Source organism: Phalacrocorax aristotelis, chromosome 6 (genome assembly GCF_949628215.1).
Source record: "Phalacrocorax aristotelis chromosome 6, bGulAri2.1, whole genome shotgun sequence".
NCBI lineage: Eukaryota > Metazoa > Chordata > Aves > Suliformes > Phalacrocoracidae > Phalacrocorax > Phalacrocorax aristotelis.
Window position 1 is genome coordinate 57,645,267 of NC_134281.1, and position 23,934 is coordinate 57,669,200.

Sequence of the window (23,934 nt, forward strand, 5' to 3'; positions counted from 1 at the left end):
CGAAGGAGCAGGTTCATACCAGCTGAGAATCCGGCCCTTAGTTTGCTCTAAAAATGAAATATGGACTCTGAATAACAACAGACTTTTTTCCTTCAAATGTGGCATTGAACCTGGATGCTGGCAAGTGCCTCCAGTTCTACACACATTGGTTTCTTTCAATGCAGTGAGAAATCTTCTTAAAGCTTTGTAAGCAGGAGGCAACACTTGAGTTATCCTGCCTAGAGACAGAAGCTGCATACCTGCATGGCAGTGACCCTGACCTCCTCTAGCCTCCTTCCATGTAACTGTTACCTTCGTTGATTGTTTCAAAATAAATTTACATCATTGTGTGTCTACACTGACACCACCAGCACACATAAGCTCTGAGAATTTATCAGTTCGTTCCCATTCAACTACATGATTTTTGTAAGAACTGCCCCCCAACCTGAGCAACGCTGCCTAGAGAAGATGGACATCCGGATTGACCTCAGTCAGCTTCAGGAGCTCAGCTGGGAATGGAATTCCTCTAGGCTCTCCCCAGTGCCCATGCAGGAGAGAGGCAAGTTGTGCTGAGTGAGCCTCAGGGACTGCCTGCCTCCAGCGGCCATGCTGGAAGCACAGCTGATGGCTCCCCTGACTGCCTGAACGAAGCAAAGAGACCGGACCTTTAAGATTTTGAAAGCACAATTGATTCATATCTCCAGATGTAAAACGCGTGTTCGCACGAGCACCAGCTTGCATACTCTAAATGCTTTCTGCACTATTCATGTCCACGTGCGTTTGTCCTCTAACATACGCATTGGCACTTTCCCTTCTTGAGTTCTCCCACTGCTAGATGGAATGGTGTATGTTTGAATACACATGTATATTTATATTTAAAAACAGAAATGCACGACTACCTAGATTTTTGGAATCACAGCTTTGTCTTTTTGCTTTTGCTTGCTCAACAAAAGTGCAGGAAAGCTATAAAAATGTAGCTGGGGTCCGTGTAACCATACTATTTGTCCTTACTCAAATAAACACAGTAATTAAGATTTCTCACAGCTTCTAAAAGAAAGAATAGCAAATTTGTTCTTGGTTCACAGTTGTTTGACCGGATATTGGCTAAGAAGTATGCACTCTAGAAGTATGAGGTCTGACTTTCAACATATTTTATTCTTAGCCTATGACGCAAATTTTTATTTAAGCTTTTAATTTTTTTCCTTTGAATGAAAGAGCAGTGCCATAAATGAAAGTTTACCAAAGCATGCAACGGAGAAATCTTCTGGAATTAGCTTGGCGTAACCCCACTCCTACCATTAAAGCAGAAAACAAAATTAACCGTAGACAATGCCTTGTCAGAACCAGATTTGTGAAGTTCCCAATATAACTATGGCCTCCCCGGTAGTTCGTCCCATGATGCAGGTGATGGGCACGACCCGAGCAGGAGAAATCGCTCCTTGTCTGCAGAGCAGATCAGCCTGTGTGTTCCACGGCCCACGGGGACAGGAGAAGGGCCAGGCAGCCGGCCCGGCAAAAGTCTCATGGTTTATGACAGACCCTTGTTGTCTAACATCTAGTAAAGCATGACTCACTTCAGGGACACACATTTGAGGGAAGTCATAGAAAGATTAACTAAGTACTGCCAGTAAAAACATGGGTGTACTTACTCTGGCTTTGTAATGGTACAAAGCGAGTCAGCAGGGTACACACTTTCCAGTGTAATCATCCCTCAGCCCTCTCCGGACAAAACCAGCACACTCTGCTTCTCATGTTACAATACTCGTAATCACAGCATTGATCCAACTTTCTCTGTCAAACAACTTGACAATAATCTCATTGTGGATTCCCTCCTTTTTCCATCCTTAATTACCAACATCACCTCCCCACATCACCAGACTGAGGGCACCGTCAGCTTAAGTCTATGTAAAATAACAATACAGCCCCACCTTCTTCTTTATGCAGGTGTTTGTCATTCTATAACTGCTCCTGTCTCTCTTTACTGACCACCTTCAGCGCCCTTCACCATCTGGCACTTGCAGTAGCCTGCGTTTTCCATGCTGCCCTGTGCGCCGGGGCTGCCTGACAAGCATGCGTTGTCGCTCTAAAAGAGGATTTGACATGATTTGTCGGAGGATTGGGATCCAAACCCCACCTTTGGGTCTCTTTTCACTTAAAAGAGTGAGGGCAGGTCTGTTTTGTGACTAGAGCCCCAGACTGCGTAGATGCCACCTGCACGCAGAGACGCTGTACAGAGCCATCCCTTGCCCCAGAGGGCGCAGAGGCCTGCACAGCGGTTTAGTCACATGGTAATTTAACTATCGGGCTAAAAATCTGAGTCATCCTCCCTCCCCACCAACACCCATGTGCATCTTTTAAATAATATTGCAACCGCAATATTTAATTTTGTCAAAATACCTTCACAACAGCTCCGCCTTTCACCTCACACGCTCTCACTGGGCATACAGGGACTGTTATGGCCATCCTCTTTCAAATCTACTCCTGAACACCTGCATTCCCCGAGGAGCTGCTGTGCACCCCCAGCCGTCCCCCAGCACCCCCATGCTGGCAGCTGCCTTCCCTCTCACCACAAAACCCTCTCGGGACAGTGCTGAGCCCTGCGCTGCCATTTTGAGCCCACCTGAAGAGCCACAGGTCTCACCCTGACCCGCGGTAGGGCCACCCCTCCGCCCGCCTGCCCCACCGTGAGCCTGGCAGAGAAGTTTGCTCTCATTCACGAGAGACATTTTTATTTCAAACTCCTAGAGAGTGGAGGTGTTCCTCAGAAGGCAGGACCAGCGCTTTACCTGTCCTCCTCCTTGCAACGTGAATGTGAGCCATCTGACCATCCCAAGCGTCAGCGCTGCGGTTTGTCATTTGCTTTAGTGGCTCCTCACCAGAGCCTTTTGTATTTCATTGCCCTTATTCCTGAAGCAAAAGCCAGAGAGAGCTGCTTAGCTTACACAAAAAGCTTATTTGTCTGAAAAAGTCTGTTACTCTTAAGGATGTATCACAAGGATACACATACTCCAAACACCGCAAGTCTTGTTAATAATAATCCTGCTCGGTTTGCTGACACCTAACACTTTGCGGGTTCCTGGTGACAGGTGACGTCCCACCCCGAAGGCCCTCCGCGCTCTGGGGGCAGGTCGGCCCTGGAAGCCCGCCAGCTCCGGCTCCTTCCAGGCCAAAGCGTGGCACGAGTCTTCAGCCTCCCATTTCCAGACACTTTCTAACTGCTTCCTTCATGCCATTTTACAGTTTCCTCCCAGTGATTTAAATTTTCTATGACATGTTTTGGCACTCAAAAGTTTTGTGAAAACCTAAATATTCCTGCTGTGTGTATGATCCTTTTAAATCTTCCCGTTTATTTTATATTCCATTCTTAACAGCTAATGTTACTAATCACTTTTAGAATCACGGACTAATAAAAATACCGCGTAGAGCAACAACTTTCCTTACATCCCAAGCTCTTATGACCCCATGGGATATCCCTGCTTGCCCTGAAGGACAGAGTGAGGACTTTTTGATCCTTTCACCCCATTTACAAAGCAGATCTGGAAGTTAAATGCTTAGAGAACTGGGAACCCCAGAGTCTCTTGCAGCCATTGCACTTTGATTTTAGCAGGCATACCGTAGAAAATTTACATGGCTGACAATACAGTGAGTTTGCTGAGCCCCTTAAAGCATCTTTAAATACAACCAGCTCCCTCTTCTTAACACTAATATTCTGATTTTTAAAATACTGGTTTAGTTTTTTGTCAGTACAGTATGTTCTTTAGTAGAGCTGGCAGTTTACAAGTAGCATTAAGTAACAGCAGAGTGAAATAGAGACTCCACCCAAATATTTTTTAACCAATTCTTCAGATATACATGCCAAAATAATTGGATGGAAAAAGATTTGTCATTTTTAAAAAGCGCAAGAGTAACAACTTTTGTGCTGCTTTTCTTCCTCAACTATCTGTAAACTGACTCCTCTTTCCTGAACACAGTAAAACTGCAGCACAGCCCATACCTAAATGCCAGCCGGGCAGGCGAGACGGGCTGCACAGCAGGCCTGGAGCCACCTCGGTGCACATCATCTTCTGGATGTGTTGCAGCGAGTCCCTGAAGGCTTCCAGCAAATGAGACTCTATAAAAATGTAATTTAAGCCACAACCTTCTTTGGGTAGGTGAAGTGATGTAATTTGACCTTTCTTATGCACAGAATTCAAACACTGTATAAACGCACACAGGTTTGCAAGGCCAGCTCTAGGGCCGGAGATCTGAGAATCCTGTACCAAAACCAAGCCGTAAACGGACTTCCAGCCTCATAAATATCTGCTTTACAATTACAAAGTGACAGCTGTGAAAATGTATCAAAATATTGGCTCCTTTCCCTTTTATATTGTCTTGAAGGGAACACTGTGATAAATGGAATTCTGTTTAAAATAGAAAAGCTCTGGACTGTGTTCTTCCCGAAACTGGCACTTGGTATTTTTTGACTCTCCAAGTGTTTGCTTCACTCATGAATGCCTGGCACAAACACGCACAACATTGATGCTTATTCTATAGTATGGCAGGACTCTTACTTCTTAATGTCTGAAATACTCATGCAAATATACCATTTGTTGGCTAATAATTGCATTTTAAAATTAATTCCTCATATGAAACACTGATCATGCTTTCACACCATGTTTCAGTCAAAATACAGATATTAAAGGTGAAGGTGAAGAGCAGCTCCAGTATTTTTATGCTGAGAGTCAGCTCTACAGAGCTCATTTTCCCAAGGAAAACAAAATTGCCTTAGTGCAGAAACTGAAATATGGTTGTTGTGAAGCAGTAAATCTACTGCACCTCCGTGAGTTGTAAGGCAACATGTAAGCTTACGACTGTTTCTAATTAATAGCCTCTTCTGTACTGAAGGGATCTTGATATTTAAAAGTGATCATTAAACATTTTAGATCCCTTTCTTAGGGAACTCTCTTTTGTGAGTTAATAACCACAACCTTTGAATAACCCAGGGAAATACCGCTGAGGCTGGCTCCCCCAGAGTGCCCATAAAGAATATTTTGCACATGAAATACAGGAAGCAAAGCAATAAGCAGGATAGTAAACACCCAAATCCTTGCCCTGCTGATACATGGCCAAGTTATCTGCTCTAGCACAGGAAGACCCTTCAGTAATGAAAACACATCTCAGCCTTGCTTACGTGCCTCCAGCGTACTTGCAGTCAAGGCTACGACAGCCCAAGGGAGCTCTGCTGCTTCAGCTAGAGGACTAACAGCAGACCCTTAGGCTTGACTGTGCTCAAGCCAGGCTTTGTGCACATCAGGACTGAGGCTGCGTCTCAACATGCAACAACTAAACGCCTGCAGGATCAGAGCTTTGGACTTCAAATTAGAGTGAAGAACAGCAGCATTGGTTTCTGCAAGAAGCCACAATACTGAGAAGCCAACCAAAACCAATGGATAAAAGAACACAGAAAGGAGAAAAATCAAGGTGGTCACACAGAAATCAAATCCTGCCGTAACACACACAACTCCCACTGAAGTTTACGGGAGGTGAGGGCACAGCGGTGAGACAGAACTTGATCTACTGCTGTTGGCTCTGTACAACTTCAAATAAATGAATCACAGCATCAATTATTAATAAATTGATATATACTTTATTATGCACAAGAGACTAAGATGACATGACACTGTGGTTATAAAAACTGTACAACTATGCATTTCCACAAGTCTCTGAAATACTGAACGCAATATGAAACACAAATGGGGTGTTCAGACTGGCCACAGGTATTAGCAAGTAAATGTCTCCCATTCTTTGATTAAAAAAAAAGAAAATCTGGCATTTGGATCTTAAAGAAATGCACTTATGTATTTGAAAATGAGAATATTGTGTTTGGAACTGGTAGGAACATGGCAGCGAAGGTCTGATAACGCTATGAACATCCCCATGAATGACAAACAACAGGGCAGAACAGTCACCTCACATGAATGGCTGACAGCACAACCAACAGTACAGTCTTCTTGTGAAGCATGAGGTAGATATACGTAACAGAAAGAATGGTACATATAGGAGAGAAACGGTTAGAAAAGGGCAGGGGGAAGGTTACAATCATCGACATCTACAGACATTTTGCAAAATCCATTTCCACGTGGAAAATGCTACAAAAACAGCCTAACAAAAAGATCTGACTTCTTGAAACACGAATATAGCAATGTCCAACACAAAATGCTGTAAAAGGTTAGAGCTAGTGATTAGACGACGCACGACACAACGAGCAGTCTACTTCGGAGTTTAAAGTATGGTACTAATAGCTTTTACAGACAGAAGGTGTCTCTTTTAAGCCCAATCCTCCCGTTCTTAGGTAAGAAGTTCCTTTGCAGTCGATTTACCACCGAGCCTGTCCCTCCGAAGCCCTGCTTTAACCCTCCGCTGGGACAGGAGCGTCTCGCTGGCCTTCCACGCCCCGCGGGTCTCTGCCACGTGAGGTCCAGCGCGGCCAGACCAGGTTTCACGGACGCGGGATGCAGTGGCTTTGCCGTTACGCTTTCAGGAGCTTGCCCACACCACACACAGAAACTTGCAGCAAAGACGAATGGCTGCTATAATAGTAGAGCTTATAGGTGTATCAGTGCTCTGAACTGCAGGCAGCTTAACGCCTGCTGGAAAGCACTATACGTTTTTGTAATAAAGCTGTTAACTGGGAATGCCCGGGTTTGGTTCTCTCTCTCTCTCTCTTTACTGGAGCAGAAATGGCTGTTCTATCTGCTAAGTAATTGCATGTAGTTTTGGTAACCTCCAATAGACAACTAATTCAGATTGATTAACGTTTCTGAATTAAATAGCTGAGTACACCAAGGTCAGTTAATTTAAACTGTATTTCAAATACAAGTCAACAAATTGAATCTTTGATCTTTACATATTTTTGGTTTATCCAACAGTAAATATAAATCTGTAAATTACTTTAAAATTAGAGTAGTTTTTTTTGATAAAAACCATTGAAAGTTCAGCTTGTTTCTCTCAAAAATATACAATTATATATTTTACAGAAATGTTTTCAACCTGTCCATCCCAACAACCAGATCTAATACTTCCTATGAGAAACTACTTATTAAAATATCTGAGGAAGGAAAGGGTTAAAACAGGGGAAAGAATTTACAAAATATGTAAATTTCACAGTAATTGAAATTAAACATTTCATATAGAGTAACTTACATTTATCTAAAACATTTAAATATATCTTTATACAGAAATTTAATGTAGTAAAATATAGCTATGATTGAACTTAAAGACTCTAGTCTTCTTTGAAGACATCTTTAAAGACTTTACACATAGAATATGCTTATACAATACATTCTGCTGAAGGTTAGGCAAAGCGCTTTCTTTTCAACCACACAGGTAGCACATTCATCGTCCCGCCGCCTCGTAACAGAGCCAATCCTGCATACCCTTACGCACGGGGATAACTACGCTTACGTGACAATCCCGTCGATGTCACCAGCACCACACATTGGCCTGGTGCAGAGAACGCTTTTTGTACGTGGAGCTAGACGCCAACTACCTCCACGGATTCTGAGAATAGCCATAACGTGTCGAGCTGAGCACGTGCTTGTACTATCAAGGACGAGGCGTGCAGTTACTCCTACGCATAAATGTTTGCAGGATTAGTAACCGATTTGATTTAAAGTGGGTAATATTCCACCTGATCCTGGGCTCTTGCATCTATTGCATATCTCGCACTTCGACCATCCTGGGATCAGCAAGGCACAAGTGTAGAATCAGCACAAGAGATCTGCAGCTCAGGCTTCAGAGCAGACTATCACTCTGGTGTAATGAATTCCCTTCCCCTCTTGCAGAACACAGGTAGCCTTCACTAAAATTAATGAAAGTTACTCGTCTCATTTTTAGAGGAAAACAGTGCTCATTTTTCCTCAAAGGAGAAGGATCAGTAGAACACATTACAAATACAAAGTGGCAACATAACAGTCAAACAATTACACATTAAAAGTGTCTTTTTTTGCTCTTCTCATTTGGCACTGATTTGCATGTCAAGATATGGCAACGACACTAAAAAAATACTGTGACAATTAGTACCTTTCTGCCATTTCCATATTCTGACACTACTTTGGGACCACCTGACTGCAGTGTTTGTACAACAGGTTGACACAAACAACTGCACAGCTGTCTGAAGAGGACAGCTGCATTCTGATAGGCAGTATTCTGCACAAACAACAGGCTCTACCGTACATTCTTTGTGCCCTCAAAACCATCTCTTATTTCAAAGGGAATTTGGGTTAGCTAAAGGATTAGAACCAAATCACCTTTATCTCCTCTACCTACGTATCATAAACTGAAGAGACAACTGGGGTTTTTTAATATATATATATATATATGCATTATATATTTTATGTATGGAAGGAACACTGAGCCGATTTCCCAATTTTAAAGTGGTAAGTTAGGCTCTGTATACTTAGGTATACACCTATTTGCATAAAGACATTGCCATTAAAGGTACACACACATCTATGTTAGTGCACAAGAACATTATTTGTCTTAACTTTTGTGTGTGCCTGTATTTGGTATAGCAGATTAAAAAAATATCTTTTAGTAAAGAGCTTTGGCCCAGAGAACAAGAAAGGGAATGTTAGAGTGTGCTCTTGTCCAATTAGCAAATCAATGCATATTAAAACAAAAATACCTGGAACAAACCTGAAGCTGCAAACACGACATGAAAGCAAATGAGATGCTGTAGCTGTAAGCTTAACAAAACAAAGGTTACTCAGAAGTGGCTAAACGTAGCTGAAGTAATACAATGTTACTAACCAAGGAGATCTGACCTTGAAACTTTCCTGCTTAGACAAATAGAAATCCTTTGACCTAAGATCATCTTTGTTCTGCTTAACTTGTTGAAATCCCTTAATGAATATCTTGTGTCAATGAGAAGGTTTAGGGAAAGAAAAAAGTCATATAGACAAAGCAGCATTCTTCCAAACTGGCATAGATTTCACATTGAGGGCCCACGGACCCCTAGAACAGGTTGCAGTACTGTAAAATTAGTAGCTTTGTCACATGTAGTACAACATGCTATAGAAGATCCAACAGGCTGTGTTTACCCATGCATTGTGTGCACATATACACACTCACACTCACACACACAGTGGCTTCCCCAAAAGATAATCAGTCTTTTTTTTTTTTTTCCTCCCCCCCCCACCCCGTAGTAAAACCCTCCTCATTTTTTTCAAAAGCAACCACACCGATCCTTTTAACTTTAAAAAGCTCATGTCCACACACAGTCCTTTGAACCTCTGCACTCCTATGTTGCTCCTCAGCTGTGTTCCCCCCGGAGTTAGGTTGCACTGCTGCTGGAACAGGGGGTGCTCTGGGTGCTGCCGATGCTGTGTGCCGCACTGCTGTTCTCCGAGGCTGGCGGGGACGTAGGGACCTGCTGCCTTCCCGCTGTTTCCCCTGAGGTGAAGGGGAGAGAAAAAGGGGCGTTGGGAGAAGGAAAATTGAAAAATATTAGTTGTCATTGAAAGCAATAACCCACCCCTTCCCAGTCCTCCTGTTCTGGCGGTCTGCATTTCCACGCAATAAATGTCTCGGGTGACAGAACTCCAAGTACTGTTGAAAATGTTACTAGACTTTGGCACCTTAGCATCGCTATGCACACCGGGAAAATAATGCTGCTGTTTTCTTAAGCATTTAAAAAACAGCTGACAGAAACTGCCAAGATAGACACTGTCCATCTTCTGTTGTCAGCTGTCACTCACACGGGTCCCATTACATGACTCAGACCACTTTATAGCTTTGCTGTCTAATGGAAAAAGGTGAATAAAATGTAGGCTTTAGTTTAAATGCCAGTTTATAGAGCAGCATATTTACTAGAAGTGGAGCTGAAGACAATTTTCTTCAGTCAGCTGGATACCACATATCTTGAGACATGGCAAGTTTTCTTCGTGTAGAAAAACAACAGGCTACCCTGGAAACTCGACTTTATTTACTCTGAATACAACATGCAGGAAGCTCCCCTATAGCTACGACAGTATGTGTAGCACTTGCAACCTGTAGTAAGAATGACTCATCATGCCTTGTTAATTGTTTACTGATGATAAATTAAAAGCTCTTTGTTATTTGGACTGCCAAATCAAGCGCTCAGGAGTTAAAGCAAGATTTATGGCTCCTGATTAAACCTCGATTTTTCATCTGCTTTCCTCACACCCCTTCTATACCTGGCTGGGATCCTATGGAAAAAATCCAGCTCTCAACTAGCATGGAAGTAAAAATTGCATCAGTATGTGAATGCCCAAAAGATGATATTGAGACTGTGTAAGAAACCGTAACTGTGGCATTTTTTTAAGTTACAGCACTCAAATCCCCAACCTTAGTAATATTACAACATAGTCTCTTCAAAACAGATGGCAAGGCTAAGTTTACATAATGTGCACTGTAGCTGCCCCCTCCCCTGAGCTCATCTCTCAGGATGTGAACCTGTGATCTCAGCACGGTAACACGGACAGACGGCTGCTGCTTGAGCCGCAGACCAACCGTGGCAGCCAGCACCAGCACACTTGCTTTCCCAGCAAAGGAGCAAGACGGAAATGTTTTGTTGGATCGTGGGCAGGAATGACTGTGATAAATCAAAGGCTGGTACATCTCCTGCCTCCTTAGCTTATAGAGACACAGATTATCTGCTCACATTGCCCTAGGTTATCCAAAACCTGACACCATGGGCCAGGTCTGCTGGGGCCAATTTTTCTTCCCTTCTCAGGATTTGGTGGAGCTCCCGTTCCCCAGTGATCGCCTCTGACGGGTTGAAGGCCGGAGGCGCAGCCTGCATCCAGCAGGTTACAGAGCTGGGACGAGCCAGCTTCCTCCCACAGGAGCTGCTCTGGCACATCCCCATGCCCTGTGTGCTGCTGCCCAGCTGCCAGAGCCCGGAGCTCCTCGGGAATGCGGCCGCGGAGGATGTGTGCCTTTAACGCTTTGTGTCTCGGGCCAGAAATTGTCCTTCTGCAGGCTGCTCGGTATTCAGAGGCCTGCTACAAACAAGGGAGGTCTGAGGGTTTCTCACAGCAGAGGTTGCAAGTGCTCTTTGCAATGGAAACCAGCGGGTTCGCTGCTAGCTCGTGCCGCAGCCACAGCTCTAAGTGCACGTAAGGCCCCACAGCGCACAGCTCTAGCCTTACACCCCACTGGTTTAGGAACGGGGAGGATAGAAGGGATGGGGCAGGACAGAACAACAACAAACTAAACCACTAAACCACATCGCCCAGGAGGCCAATGAAATGTTTAGAAAGAGGGTCAGGATCGCACTCTTGAATTTAGCACTTAGTCCAGCATTTACTTTGTGAGCAGACTTTGATTCTATTTTACCCAATACAAGAAATACCTACGTAGCTTGTCCATAAGCGGCAGATTTCTGCTTACATGCAGCAGGTCAGAATCTACTCCCAGTCATCTTGAAAATAAACTGAGTTTCAGCTCTAACTTATATTGAAAACAGCTTTGCAACCCATCAGAATAAACTGCATCAAATCAATGTCTCTGTCATCATGCTGTAAAAGCTTTCATAAGCCTTGTTTGGTTTTCTTCCCCTCCCGACTTGCTCCCTTCTCCTCCAGTTGTTTGAGTACAAGTCTTCCTTTTGTACTACAGGATAAGTTTATAAAGGCACTGATAAGCAACCTCCCTTTAATTAAAACAAGCAAACACAAACATCACAAAACAGCAAGCTGGTGAACCCCTAGCCCCGGCAGCAGGAGGAGAAGCCGCTACAGCCACGCACAGGGACGGCGGCCGCTCCGCTCCCCCAGCAGGGCCCCCGGCCCCCGCGCCCTCCCGCCGGCTCTCCTTGCAGCTCCGCTGTCACCCATTTTACAAACCACATGATTGCACACAGCTTTGCGTCAGCCTCGGCATGCCAACACAATATGTATGCATTTAACCATAAATTCATTTATAAGCTAAACACATGTTGTTTTTCTTTATGGCCAAGTGACAAACACAGCGCCGGAGTCCTTGTGCGAGCCCAACAGCTTGCTCTGCTCCCCCCGGCTCCTCTGGAAAGCGTCTTAGGAGGCACCTTCCCTTCGGTTTGGGATGGGAGCCCCCTTCCCTCCGCTGTAATTCAACTGCCTCTGCAGCGCCTCATTTCTAGAGCGTGATCAGCAGCTCTGATACACCACAATCACTTGTTGAACAATAACAAATTCTTAATGTCCTCAAGGAAAAATAATCCAAATCGCAGTGACGTGATGAACACAGTCTAGCGACTACATTAGGACTGGCTAATTTTTCCTGCATTTTATTTCCTCGACACCTAGCTAATCTGTAGTGAAGTATTTTTAAAGAACATTAATGCAAAGGATGTAAAGAAATGTAAATTACCACTGAAAAGGCATTCCCCATCTGTCTTTTTCATGTAAACAGCTTCATGTATCTCACGTTACTGAACCAGAACTGCTCGCAATGGACATGTGTCTCATCTATTGACAGTAAACAAGCTTTTACCCATTTGAATGCGACAACATGCACTTTATTATTCACACTTAGGAAAGCTGCCAGTTGTACTCCCTGTCCAGGAAGTCTGAATGTTTGCTTTTCTATCTCCATTTGCCAAATATAATTGGTTGCTATGTTAGTTTATTTTAAATCAGATCCCATAAAAAAGGGAGAAGTGGGGGAGGAGGGACGCTTTTAACTTCTCAGATTTTGGAACATTTTATCCTGTTAACTTGCAACACTGCTTGGAGAAGGAGGAAAGCATGCTTTCGAAGACAATGAAGCAACTGATATTTTCTGCAACACAGCATTCACTTTATTTGGTTTAACAGCCTCATTAACTAATGAAACTTGTGCATGTCCCTCCCTTCCCAAACATAATTATCCCTATTAAGGCAGATATTACATTGGCAGATATTTACACGGTTAAATTTTGAAGGGTTTCTGCATCCATTCTTGTTCTTTGTAAGACTCCCAGGAAAATTGGGTTAGTTGTGGCAAATCTCTGCTACTTTCCCCTTGTTCTTGGGTCCTCTCTGGGCAGACCCAACACCACTGTGGCAACCTTTCGGCCACCTTTCACATCCTTTAACTGACTGGAGAAAGGATGGAAAGAACAGAGTCCTGAGAAAAGCTGGCTAAAATTCCTCCTCCGTTGCCATAATCCTAACTTCCCCCCTCTTTTCCTCTACTACCTGTGTATCCTGGGACATCTGTTAATCTGTTTCAGGGAATTTTAAAGCACATTTTTGATGCTTTGGCAGAAATTCCGGACTTTTTAATTACTGAAATCAGCAAAAGCCCTATAACTACCTGAAAGGAGGCTGTACTGAGGTGGGTGTTGGTTTCTTCTCCCAAGTCACTAGTGACAGGATGTGAGGAAACGGCCTCAAGCTGCATCAGGGGAAGTTTAGATTGGATATTAGGAAAAATGTTTTCACTGCAAGACCGGTCAGGCACTGGCACAGGCTGCCCAGAGAGGTGGGGGAGTCACCATCCCTGGGTGTGTTCAACAAACGTGTAGACGTGGCACTTCAGGGCATGGTTTAGGAGGCCTGGGGGTGCTGGGTTGGTGGGTGGATTTGATGATCCTAGAGGTCTTTTCCAACCTTAATGATTCTATGATTCTACAAAAAAAACCCAAGGCAACAATCCTTATTCAATATTTGGAGGTGTAATTCTACTTACTTTGTAGTTCCTTTCTGTTATCAACTGTTTGAGGTTTTAATGTTAACCACCTATGTAGATGAACAAAAGAGCTCATTCATGTAAAGTTTTCTCCATGCTAGAATGAGTCTGCCAGTAGAGACATACTGATAAAATTATATCAGCAAGCTTTCTTACTACTGGCAAAAGGCAAATAATACCTTACTTCACACATCCCAAGTTGCCATTCTTCACCAGCAGTAGCTTTTGTGCATGCTCCGAGTATCATTAAAACATAGTTTTAGAATGAACTCATATTTTCCAACCTTTGGTCTATATCATGTGTTAGAAACCCAGTGCTACTTGCAACAAAAGGTGAGATTTCAGAACACAATTCAGCAATGCATGAATTCTCTAATGGCAAGAGAGAGCCACTCTGTAGATGAAATTTAGATTATCTTTTTCCCCTCTCCTTATTTTAAAACAAGTCTGCAGCCAGCTCTAAAATGTTTCCACTGCAGCTGGATTATCTTGTCCGCCACGGCAGTCGTCCTCTAAGAGACTGTCCCTGCCAGAGCCTTCACTGCACTCTGCTGCAAGTTATGCTTTATAGATAGAAGATATTATGCGAAGACAAATTATGTGCACAGGAATATAGGTTCACTTTCACAATACTTTGAAACTCTGAACCAGGTAACTTCCTAGATATTTTTACCATCTTTTAGTGTCTGTGATTCTCTGATCTGATTAGTTACATGCCTTTCCTTTCTTCTCATTTATTACTTTTTGCCTGCCCTTTTTCTCCACTAATTTTCATCTCTCAAACACAGAGCCAGAGCAGCTGCCCTCTCCACTACTTGTATGTGGTCAGCAGGACTGATGCACTTTGTTAATGTAATTCTTTGAATGGGATTGTTCCAAGTCCTATTGCTGCTGAAGGATTTATCATGTTGGCTTCCCATGGTTCCCTTATTACTGACACACCTGTCTATAGATGGTTCTGTATATGAACAGAGATTGAACTTACACAAATGTAGGCCCAACAACATAATTTAACAATCGTTTTAATTCTTTGTTAATAATGGCTACCTATTTGGAAATTACCTTCTTAATTTACCCATCTGCTCATTGAAATTGCACTTACTTTTCTTCCACAAGGTTTCAGTAGTATATGAGGCAGAATTATACTATTTATACATATTATCACAACCTTTAAATTTTCCACATTTGCCTCAATTCCAAACAAGCTTCATACGCAGCTGATGCATTGAGAAGTATTAAACTGCTTATACAAAGTTGTTGTACTGCCAACTGGAAAAAAACCCACAGCTTTTGGTTTTGTTTTTTTCTTTTTTTCCAAATTAACATAAGCTCCTGGGTCATAATATTTACAGAAGCCCCAACCCAACAGGGCTGGATTCTCACTCCTAAATAGCTTCCATGAGGTTCTAGAGGCTAAAAAAAAACCCTGCAGTGGGCTTGGGGAGAATTGCAGTGCTCTAAAGCTGCACAGGTTTGGAGTAGTTGACCTCATGTTCTCCCCGCCTCGCAGAGACCTTGGCAGGATCTTGCGAGATTAAAAGCAGAAGTAGCTGGGAGTTCAGCACGCTGTAGGGATCCTTAGATACCCCGTCATCCACAAGCAACCAAGGTCAGATGCTGCAAATCAAGTCCCCATCAGTGTCCAGTCTTTGCCTGTACTGCCTTGCAGATTACACGCAACAGAAAGCCCCCAAAACTCCCTCTTCCATTACAGTATTGTCTTTCTGCTAACTTAATTTAGTATGGAAAAAAATTCTGAGGAGATACTGAAAAATCATCTATGCATAAAGGCTGCACCAGTCCAGGCACGTTCCTGGTTATTTGAGTGAGATTACCCATGACTTCTACCAATTTAATGTAATGGTTAAAGAATAGAGGAATAAATAATTGGGGCAAAAATTCTACATGACCAAGGCCCAAGAAACATTTTCAAATCCAGTTATATTCAGGATATGACTATGTAAATAAAGCATTGTCTTAGCCATTTGGCCCACTCCTTGTACTGATCACATCACATTCCCAGTCACATCAGCCTAATTTAGTAACTGCAAAAAGATTTTCAGAAAAGGAGTATGGGAACGGAAAGGGATCCATTAACCGAAACATTAACTAAACTTGCACTAAATTTGCAGAGATGCTACTGACGATAATGCACAAGCCAGAAATACTCAGTTCTACTCATGTCCCAGGTGAGTTTTCAAAATTTGTGTTTAAAATTATTTCAGCAAATTTTAAATCATGTTCATAATGCATAACACCTCCCTTTAGGGAAGGGCGGGTATCAATCTGCTGATACACACGAACAGGCTCATGGGAGGAGTTGATGGAAAACACCCTAGTAAGAACAGAGAGCAAGAAAAAAAAGTCCAGGATAGCCATTGCTGGCCCCCTCCCCTTTCCTCCCACCTCGCAAGAGTTCAGACCACACGGCATTCCCTGCGGCACGATCTGCACTGAGGTCTGTAAGAGCCCTCATACTGACCTGTGTGAGAGTAGATAAACCAGAGTGCTCCTGTTAGCAGGGCTCCAATTACAAAGGCCGCAAAGGCAATGCCCACGACAGTCAGCGTGTCCAGACCGTAGAACACAGCTGCAAAGGTAAACACACATATGAGGATTTTTTATTTTCAGTGGCAAATGCCATTTTACAAAAATTCACCCTTACACTTTCCTGGAAAAGATATTTTAAAAATTCATAGTGAATTAAGCACCATTTTAAGGAACAGCCTAACAGATTTGCATCAAGGAAACAGAAGTGATGCTTTCAGAGACTGGCTTCAGTCCAACCAACTGTTCCACATCACAAAGCAAAACCCCAGCTCAGCACATCCGAATCTGGAAAACGTTGCAAAAATCAAGCATTTTCAGTTGGTTGTTAATAACTTGCTTTCAATTAAATATCCATTTATCTTAAAAATGTATTTTTAAAAGGCTGAGATTTTTGGCAAAAGGCGTTTTTAATTTAAAGGCCCTAAAAGTCAAGCAGATTTCCCCCTACATCTCCTGCAAGTTCAGTTTGAAATCTAGGTGGAGAACGGAACTGCTGTTAAGAGGGAAGAGACGCCAGCGAAAAGTCAGCGAAAACATAAATAGAAACAATTGTTTTTCACATTTGGCAATGCTTTCAATAACTTAAATTAATTCCAGAACACAAAAATAGAATCACACACACATGCAAATCACTTTCTAGGGGAGAGACCCTTTTACAGTACCATTTCAAGGGTAATGGCATCTGGTTCCTGGATGTATTGCCCCACAATGTCCACCATCCAAACAGAGAAGCTTTTGGCTTTTGTGTTTTTCTTTTTGGTGATTAGAAATACTTCAAAAAATAATCATCACTCTTTTAGCAATCATTGGGGGAAATTTCTTCTTACAAAATTGATTTCTAGTTTCAATATTTTTAATGTCTCCCAGCGCACAAAATGTCTTAGGCCAGTGAATAGCATTTGACTGAGTAAGCTGGCCAGGAAATGAGCTGACTGGATCTTCTCAGTAGTATCCTCCAGTGGAATTTCAGTTCTCAAAATGCAACCAACACCCTCACTTTACATGTTCCTGCATCCATCCCCCAAGCCCAACAGCTCCTCAGACCCTCAGGGTCATTCCCCTTTTCCCCCTTAAGACAAACATCTTCTCCAGCAGTTCCTCTTGGCCAGGGCCTTCAGGACCCATTTCTGGGTGCCTGTGACCAAGTCTGCGTATGCACCACCTGACAGATAGTGGCTTAGAAGGTTTTCCCCCCATTTCTTCTGTGAGACTACTTCTGATTCCTTTGGCCACATCTGGTAATTTTAAATGCAAACAGAAAAGGCACTCTCCTAAACTCAACCATTTTTTCCACAAGTGACCAGCCACTGCCCTCTCCTCCTAGGAGAAAACTTAGCGGAGAGGAGAAAATCACATGGAGGCTGAAGTGGCAGAAGCATAATTTCTCCTTCCCCTTGCTATTTTGAGCACATTTAGTCCCAACGACCTAGGGACAGGAGCAGAGGAAAAAAACCTTCTTTGCACTTCCTCTTCTAACCTTCCCTTTTCTCCATTCATTCTTGGTTTTGGCTACAAATCATCTTCACCTTCCTGTTTATCTGTCTTTACCTGTCTTCTAGTGCTGCTTCTCTCCTTTTTATCCCTTCCTGGGTCAGTAATTGACCTTGGTTAATTCACTACACCAAGACAACAGAAAAAACAAAGAAATTAATCTGTATCAAGTCAGTGATCTCACCTACAGCACGACCTACAAGGGCTGGTGCCAGAGTAACTGGGGATGTGGCCAGCTGCGGTGCAGGATAGGAGCGAGGCTTAGAGTGGGACACAGGAGCTCCCTGAGATGGCATTGCTGCTGAAACCCTGGGACTGGGAAGCAATGGCCTCAGTAGAGAAGGGAGAAATAGCACACACACGTACCAGCAAACGAGCTCTCAATGGTGTTTTCCCGAATTTTATTTTCACACACACCAAAGGTCACAGCCCTTCTCTCTAAACGCTGATGGGAATCTCTCGATCAGCAGTACAGTCAGAATTGTGTTCTGTCCCAGAATTTAATATACACACACATGCTCAGAAAGCTTCAAGATAATTTTCTTCATTGATCTAATATTTTCTAGACAAAAGTTTCAGGCTTAAAAGAGATTGGTTTAAGAGTTACTTACGTGGCTTTGGCTTTGGAAGGGAAGAATCTAATTTAAAAACAAAAACAAACAAAACATTAATCAGACAGAGCTCCACATACAGCCTACAAACTATGCAAGCAACTTTCAGGATCTGATCAGACAGAAAGGCATTAACTGTAATTTTTACAAACCAGGAACTTCAGGAAAACCAGCCTGAATTCAATAATCTTGCTCAGCTCAGAAAAATTCTGTTCTTCTATTGATCGTTCCTCAGGGGAACATATCTACATAACAGTCACGCATCATATATTTTGCTGGCAAGGACACTGCAACCTTTCCCACCCAGGTGCCACCAGGTCTGACCCACAGTAACTCTAGCTATCCCTATGTGGAGCTCTTAAAGAGGACAGATTGCAAATGCTGTTTTAAGGCAATTACATTCACCTGACTGCTCACTAATCACAATCATGAGATACCAGCACACTAAATGACCAGAAAAAAAAAATATATTTAAAATCAAACACTGGCTATCGCCTCTAAAGAAAAGTCATGGCGTGATACACACTGCTTTGTCCAAATTGCATGAATGTATTGATTCACACATTTCCCTGAGTCCTACTCAGTATTCAGTCTTGGAAGTTGGGTAGGTTTTTTGTTTTGTTTTGTTTTTTAATTATAGATAGGTAACAAAAGATCATAGCTATTATATCAAAGCTATTATTCTTGGCAAGAATATCAAATATCATCATCATTATCAGCATGTAACAGAAAGAGACAAGTAAACGTCTGTTAAAAAAATGAATTTTCCCTTCTTTTGCTTAACTGGCTTCTCTTATCTTTCTCCAAGAACGCCACCTCAAGCAGAAGAGCCAGAGATTCTGGCTTCAGAGCTGAGGACTTGTTTGGTTAGGTGCAGTTTGTGTCTGGATTGCCCAGTAACCTAGGGATCTCATTTAAGTTCTGGCATATCTGAGTGTGTTCAGCACAACAGCTGTAAAAGGATTTGGTAAGACAGCGTCCCAATACTTGTTTTTGTATCTTTAGCAACTGAAAAAAAAAAATTAATTGCTGTGTAAACACAGCAGCTCAAAAATACTGAAAATGAAAATATTTATTTATTTAAAGCATTCTTAAACCAAGACTATGCTTCTAACTTCTAAACCCCATGTAGCAGCGCTAAACTGCCGGCAATATCCTGTAAAATAATTAGGCTCCGAGACAGATGTGCCTACAATATCTAATAAAGCATTTTATTCTTAAACTGGATTATTGTCACTTGTTGTAGTACATGAGTATCTCTTCCAGATCACTTTTGGCAGGATGGTAGGAAACAGGTGGAACAGTAGTAGGAAACAGGTGAGAACGTGGGGGGCACGTGTGTTGCTCTGCACACAAATACGCTGGAAAGTCATCAAGCGCACACAACAGCAAAAGCATAACTGAATGTGAGATTTGTGAGGAGGGCTGGACTGAAACCAAGGAGCACTGAACAGTACAAACATGGGTAAGGGCACTATCAGATTGTCCAAACACTCCACTAGCATGTCCCAAGTGCCAAGAAAATGCCTTCTGAGCTGAGGGGAGAATGAATTTTCCGTGCTCATTCTGTCATTGGCCTCTCTACAGAGAATATAAAGTCTGGTAATTAATGACAGGCTGTGTAGTCCATTATCAACTCTCCCCAGTGATCCAGTTCTTACATGTATTTTAATGTGGGTTGCTCAGAGCAACACAGAAGCAGTGGGAATCCTTGAGGTCCAGGAAAAGCATCTAATTTTAAAACACCAGCAGCCAGCCTTTAGAAACGATCACGATTTTCTATACCTCTGTAGGGTAGAGGCACTTGTTAGCTGCTCACCTGATTTCCTTTCTATGACCTGTCTCCTTTTGCTGTAGAAATAATAATCTAAAGTTTCCGCACTTAGCAAAAATCTCAACAATGACATTGGTAGACTATTTCTACAGAAGAACACGTGTTTCCTAGCATGTAAATGGCCATCCATCTGCCTTTCATTAGTGTGGGGGGAGATGTGTGTGTGAAATGCTGGAATGCAAAGGAAAAGAATGTGACATGAAGTGATGTTTTAGACACCTTCCATTGGGATCTACTGCAATAATGTAAGCAACAAAGCCTGTAAATAACTAACAAAATTAGGAGGGGAGGAAGAGTTATTCTCATTTAGACATATGGCTGTGATTTCTATTACGGTCAGTGACAGTCATCAGCTTATGTCGGAAGAAAAAAGGATGACACCTTTGCAATGACCAGTTTGTTCCAACTTTTGAAACATCAAGCGCGTGACTTCTACGTTTGGCTTGGAGAGCAGATCCAACGGCAGTAACTCACATAACATGGTTTACAACAATGAAAGCTGGCCTGTTGACGTGAAAGAAAACGAAGAACGCTGCCTCTGAGACGTCAACTCTCCTGTTCAGTAATGCAGTATGATTTCTTCTCCCCGTCTTAGGTTCATGTATTGGCCAACAAGGGCATTTGGCTTTTAAAAAGGGGTTGCTTGATTCACTGCAGAACAACTGCATACCAACAAAGCTACGTTGTTAATGTGCCGCTTTGTATTATGTCTGAAAGCTGTGATACGCTGGGGAGATTTCCACCAAACATCCCACAATTAGACTAAATCACCCACAATGCAACAAAATACTCTATCACGCTATTGTCCTGTAACTAATCTTTATAAATTTAGCTCATCTTTGCACACTAAGACCTTGTGCCTCTGACAAAGACAACATTCTGAATGGAGCCCGAGATGGGAGCTGTGCACAATGCTCCACACATCAGAAGGGCAAGAGAGCTCCAAGTACGAGTCTGTTTATTGAAAGCTGAACTTCACTTGCAGGATTTACTCATTCCCAATAGAATAACCACTGGAAAAAAAAAAAGAGCTTTGCAAGAAGAAAAAGGCAGAATCAGGCCCAAAGAGCAGTTTTAATTGCACTTATTTAAGCTAGGCCTAATTATAATTATGCTTGCATTTATTTCATAGTGGATTTTATCTGTATTAACAAATTTGTAAAAAAAAACCTAAACGTGAGCTGACTTGCAGAGCTAAACAGAAACGTTTGTTGCTTATGTCCCCTAGCAATGCTGTATGGTACTTTAAATCGTTTGAAGACTGAAAAGCACGCACTGCACAACAGAGGTTACACGACTTCTGATCCCCATCCTTTGACACTCCCCAAAAAGCATTCTGAGATTCAAACAGCCTTTGGACACAATTGGAAGATTTTGATGTGCACGTGAAGCCACCGAAGCTTCTGATTAAACTGCCATGCTAATACAAAACGAAAAGATAACGCACATACGTTTTCTTCTATGACTGCATCAAAACATGACTGATGCTGTTGTCAGAGGGATTCGCTATGAAAAACTTTCAAATTACATGAAACTGGGAAAACAGCTCTTTCCCATCACTCACAGGGCATATTCTTAAGCTAGAGTATATTCTCATCATGCCGTTTGGCATTATCTCATAAAGCTCTTTACCCTTTCCAACTCCTTCAACTAGTTACGAGCCACACTCGTGGGTTTTTCCATAAAGACTACATAATCTTTGTGCATCTCATCTTTTGCTCTTAGTAGTTTAACAGTCTAATGAGAGTCTTTCCAATGGCCACCGCTTTGCTTTACAAACTTATGAGGCTTTAGCATCCTCAATACTTTGTAATTCCATCGTTGTTGCTCCTAACTATATATTTACAAGCACAATAAAGAAATCATACAGCAGGGAGCAGAGCACTGCCTTTAATCTCTGGGCAACAAGAAGTTGCTGGAAGTGTTATTGCTATATTCATACTTACGACGAAACACGTATTGTTGTTTAGTATGGTGTTCCTTTCTCAATGCCTAGCAAAATTACATGTCCAGAGATCAATAAAGATGGTTAAAAAATGGCAATGAACTGCCACGATGATTGCTGCAAGGGGGACATCTAAACAAATATCATCTTACAAACACAGTGTCACCACAAGGTTATACAACGCCATGTACTTGGAGTACTCTCTCATTCAAGTGGCTGTATGTTACACAATAGAATATATATAGCTTTACTGAACAGTCCAAGCTCATGTTCATACCTTCTGGTTTTCCTTCATGTGTTATTACAACAAGGGGCTTGGTGAAGGTTTTCTTGTTGTGCATCATGGCCAAGATCATATTGACATTGAGAGAGGTACAAGCTTCATCAGGAGGAATGCACTGCAGGTGCAAAAAAGTGTGAGGTCAGAGAGTCACTCGCCTGCCAGGACAGCTGCTCCAGCCGCACAGTTGCCTCATTATCAGTTTTATCCTATTTTATTTACCAAAAAAAGAGGAGAACCTCCACACAACCCCTGCGTAATGTATTGGCAAAGGTAATTCTTAGCTGTGCTTCAGGACACAGGCTTTGCCTTTGTTAAGGATCCTCTAACCTTTATGAGTGTCTTACTATTGAACTTAAATGGTAATAATTATTTGTAATATAAATGTTTTTTAAGAAATTGGTAGCCAAAACAGTAGCCACCAACACAGGTGTTGATCAACAATGACAAATCATCTTTAAAAAATACATTTCAAGGGGCCTGTGCAAAAACCCCAAAGTAAAAATAAATTCCAAATCCTTAGAACACATTCTTTAATGACTGATTTACAGCCATTTCCATTAGCTATAAAGCAAAATTTGGCAACTCTCTTTTGAAGCAATTGGATTGCAGCATTATCTGATATTATTCACGTCTTTGGAAACTAAAGCTAACATTGTTTGTGCATTGGATATGGATGTGATACAGATACCAAAGATAAATCTGAACCACTTGCATAATGGAAAGCCATTTCTATTTATCCCGTGTAAGCACCTAATGAAATTTAAACAGAAACTGTAAATTATGCAGTCAAAATGCATAGCATCACAACTCTTCTCTATTAAAATCTTGAACCTAGAGATATCATGTTCATTACATCAATTCCATAGAAAATCGTTTATTCACTTCAAAGTTCAGCTTAAAAAAAAAAAAGAAATCAAAAATCTTATTTTCACCTAAACCATAAGTTTAGACTTTAATAAATTACTGACCTTTGGCAGTCCTTGAGCATCTTTGTCTTTGTTTGTACACAAAGTCAACTCGCAGTGAAGAAAGAGCAGTGAGATGTTGAACATTGGTTTAAACACAAAGCTAAATCTTTTTTTGTCCTTCTGTGCATGTGATATCGGGAAGTTCACCTTCTCAGTGCTGTAGAATTTAACAGATTCATCTTTAGGACAAATGTTTTCTATAATGGTGTAGTCAGACATTTTATCTGGATTTGAAGACTGGGAAACAAAGCATGTTTGAATGGCAAAGCCCAAGGATCTGTCAGCTTTAGTCACAGACACCTGCATTAAAAAGAAAGAGATGGTAAGATCTCAAAAATGACATTTTTAGTTCACATTTCATTAACATTTTCAACAATTTTTTAAGCAGTTTTCCAGTGCCACTTCCAATCTGAATTATTTTGAAGGCTAAATGTTAAGGGTAGACTGTCAAACCAAGAGACAGAAAATCTGTTGGTTTCAAAACCAGCAGCTGTGTAATAGCATAACCACGCACAAATACAGCAATCCCCTATCTTTCTGAAAGCAGATGAAAAAAACCAGTCCAGATCAGACACGTAGTTAATGACTGCGGCTGCCACCTGAGATGGCGCTACTTC

At 42.1% G+C, this 23,934-nt stretch overlaps 1 protein-coding gene and 1 long non-coding RNA gene across 2 annotated transcripts in view; both read right to left on the bottom strand.

Annotated features, from left to right (window-relative positions):
* The window catches only part of LOC142059352 (uncharacterized), a 62,335-nt gene extending 59,409 nt beyond the window's left edge, over positions 1-2,926 (bottom strand). Inside the window, exon 1 of the long non-coding RNA XR_012661297.1 lies at positions 2,766-2,926. This is a non-coding gene — a long non-coding RNA (uncharacterized LOC142059352). The remainder of the gene's footprint in view (positions 1-2,765) is intronic.
* A 5,681-nt stretch (positions 2,927-8,607) lies between these two features.
* The window catches only part of TGFBR3 (transforming growth factor beta receptor 3), a 123,291-nt gene continuing 107,964 nt past the window's right edge, over positions 8,608-23,934 (bottom strand). The window contains exons 13-17 of the mRNA XM_075098111.1: positions 23,318-23,617; positions 22,344-22,464; positions 18,288-18,314; positions 16,118-16,225; positions 8,608-9,411 (exon numbers count right to left, since the gene is read on the bottom strand). Coding sequence (XP_074954212.1) covers positions 9,293-9,411; positions 16,118-16,225; positions 18,288-18,314; positions 22,344-22,464; positions 23,318-23,617 — 675 coding nt within the window. The 3' untranslated portion in view covers positions 8,608-9,292. The remainder of the gene's footprint in view (positions 9,412-16,117; positions 16,226-18,287; positions 18,315-22,343; positions 22,465-23,317; positions 23,618-23,934) is intronic.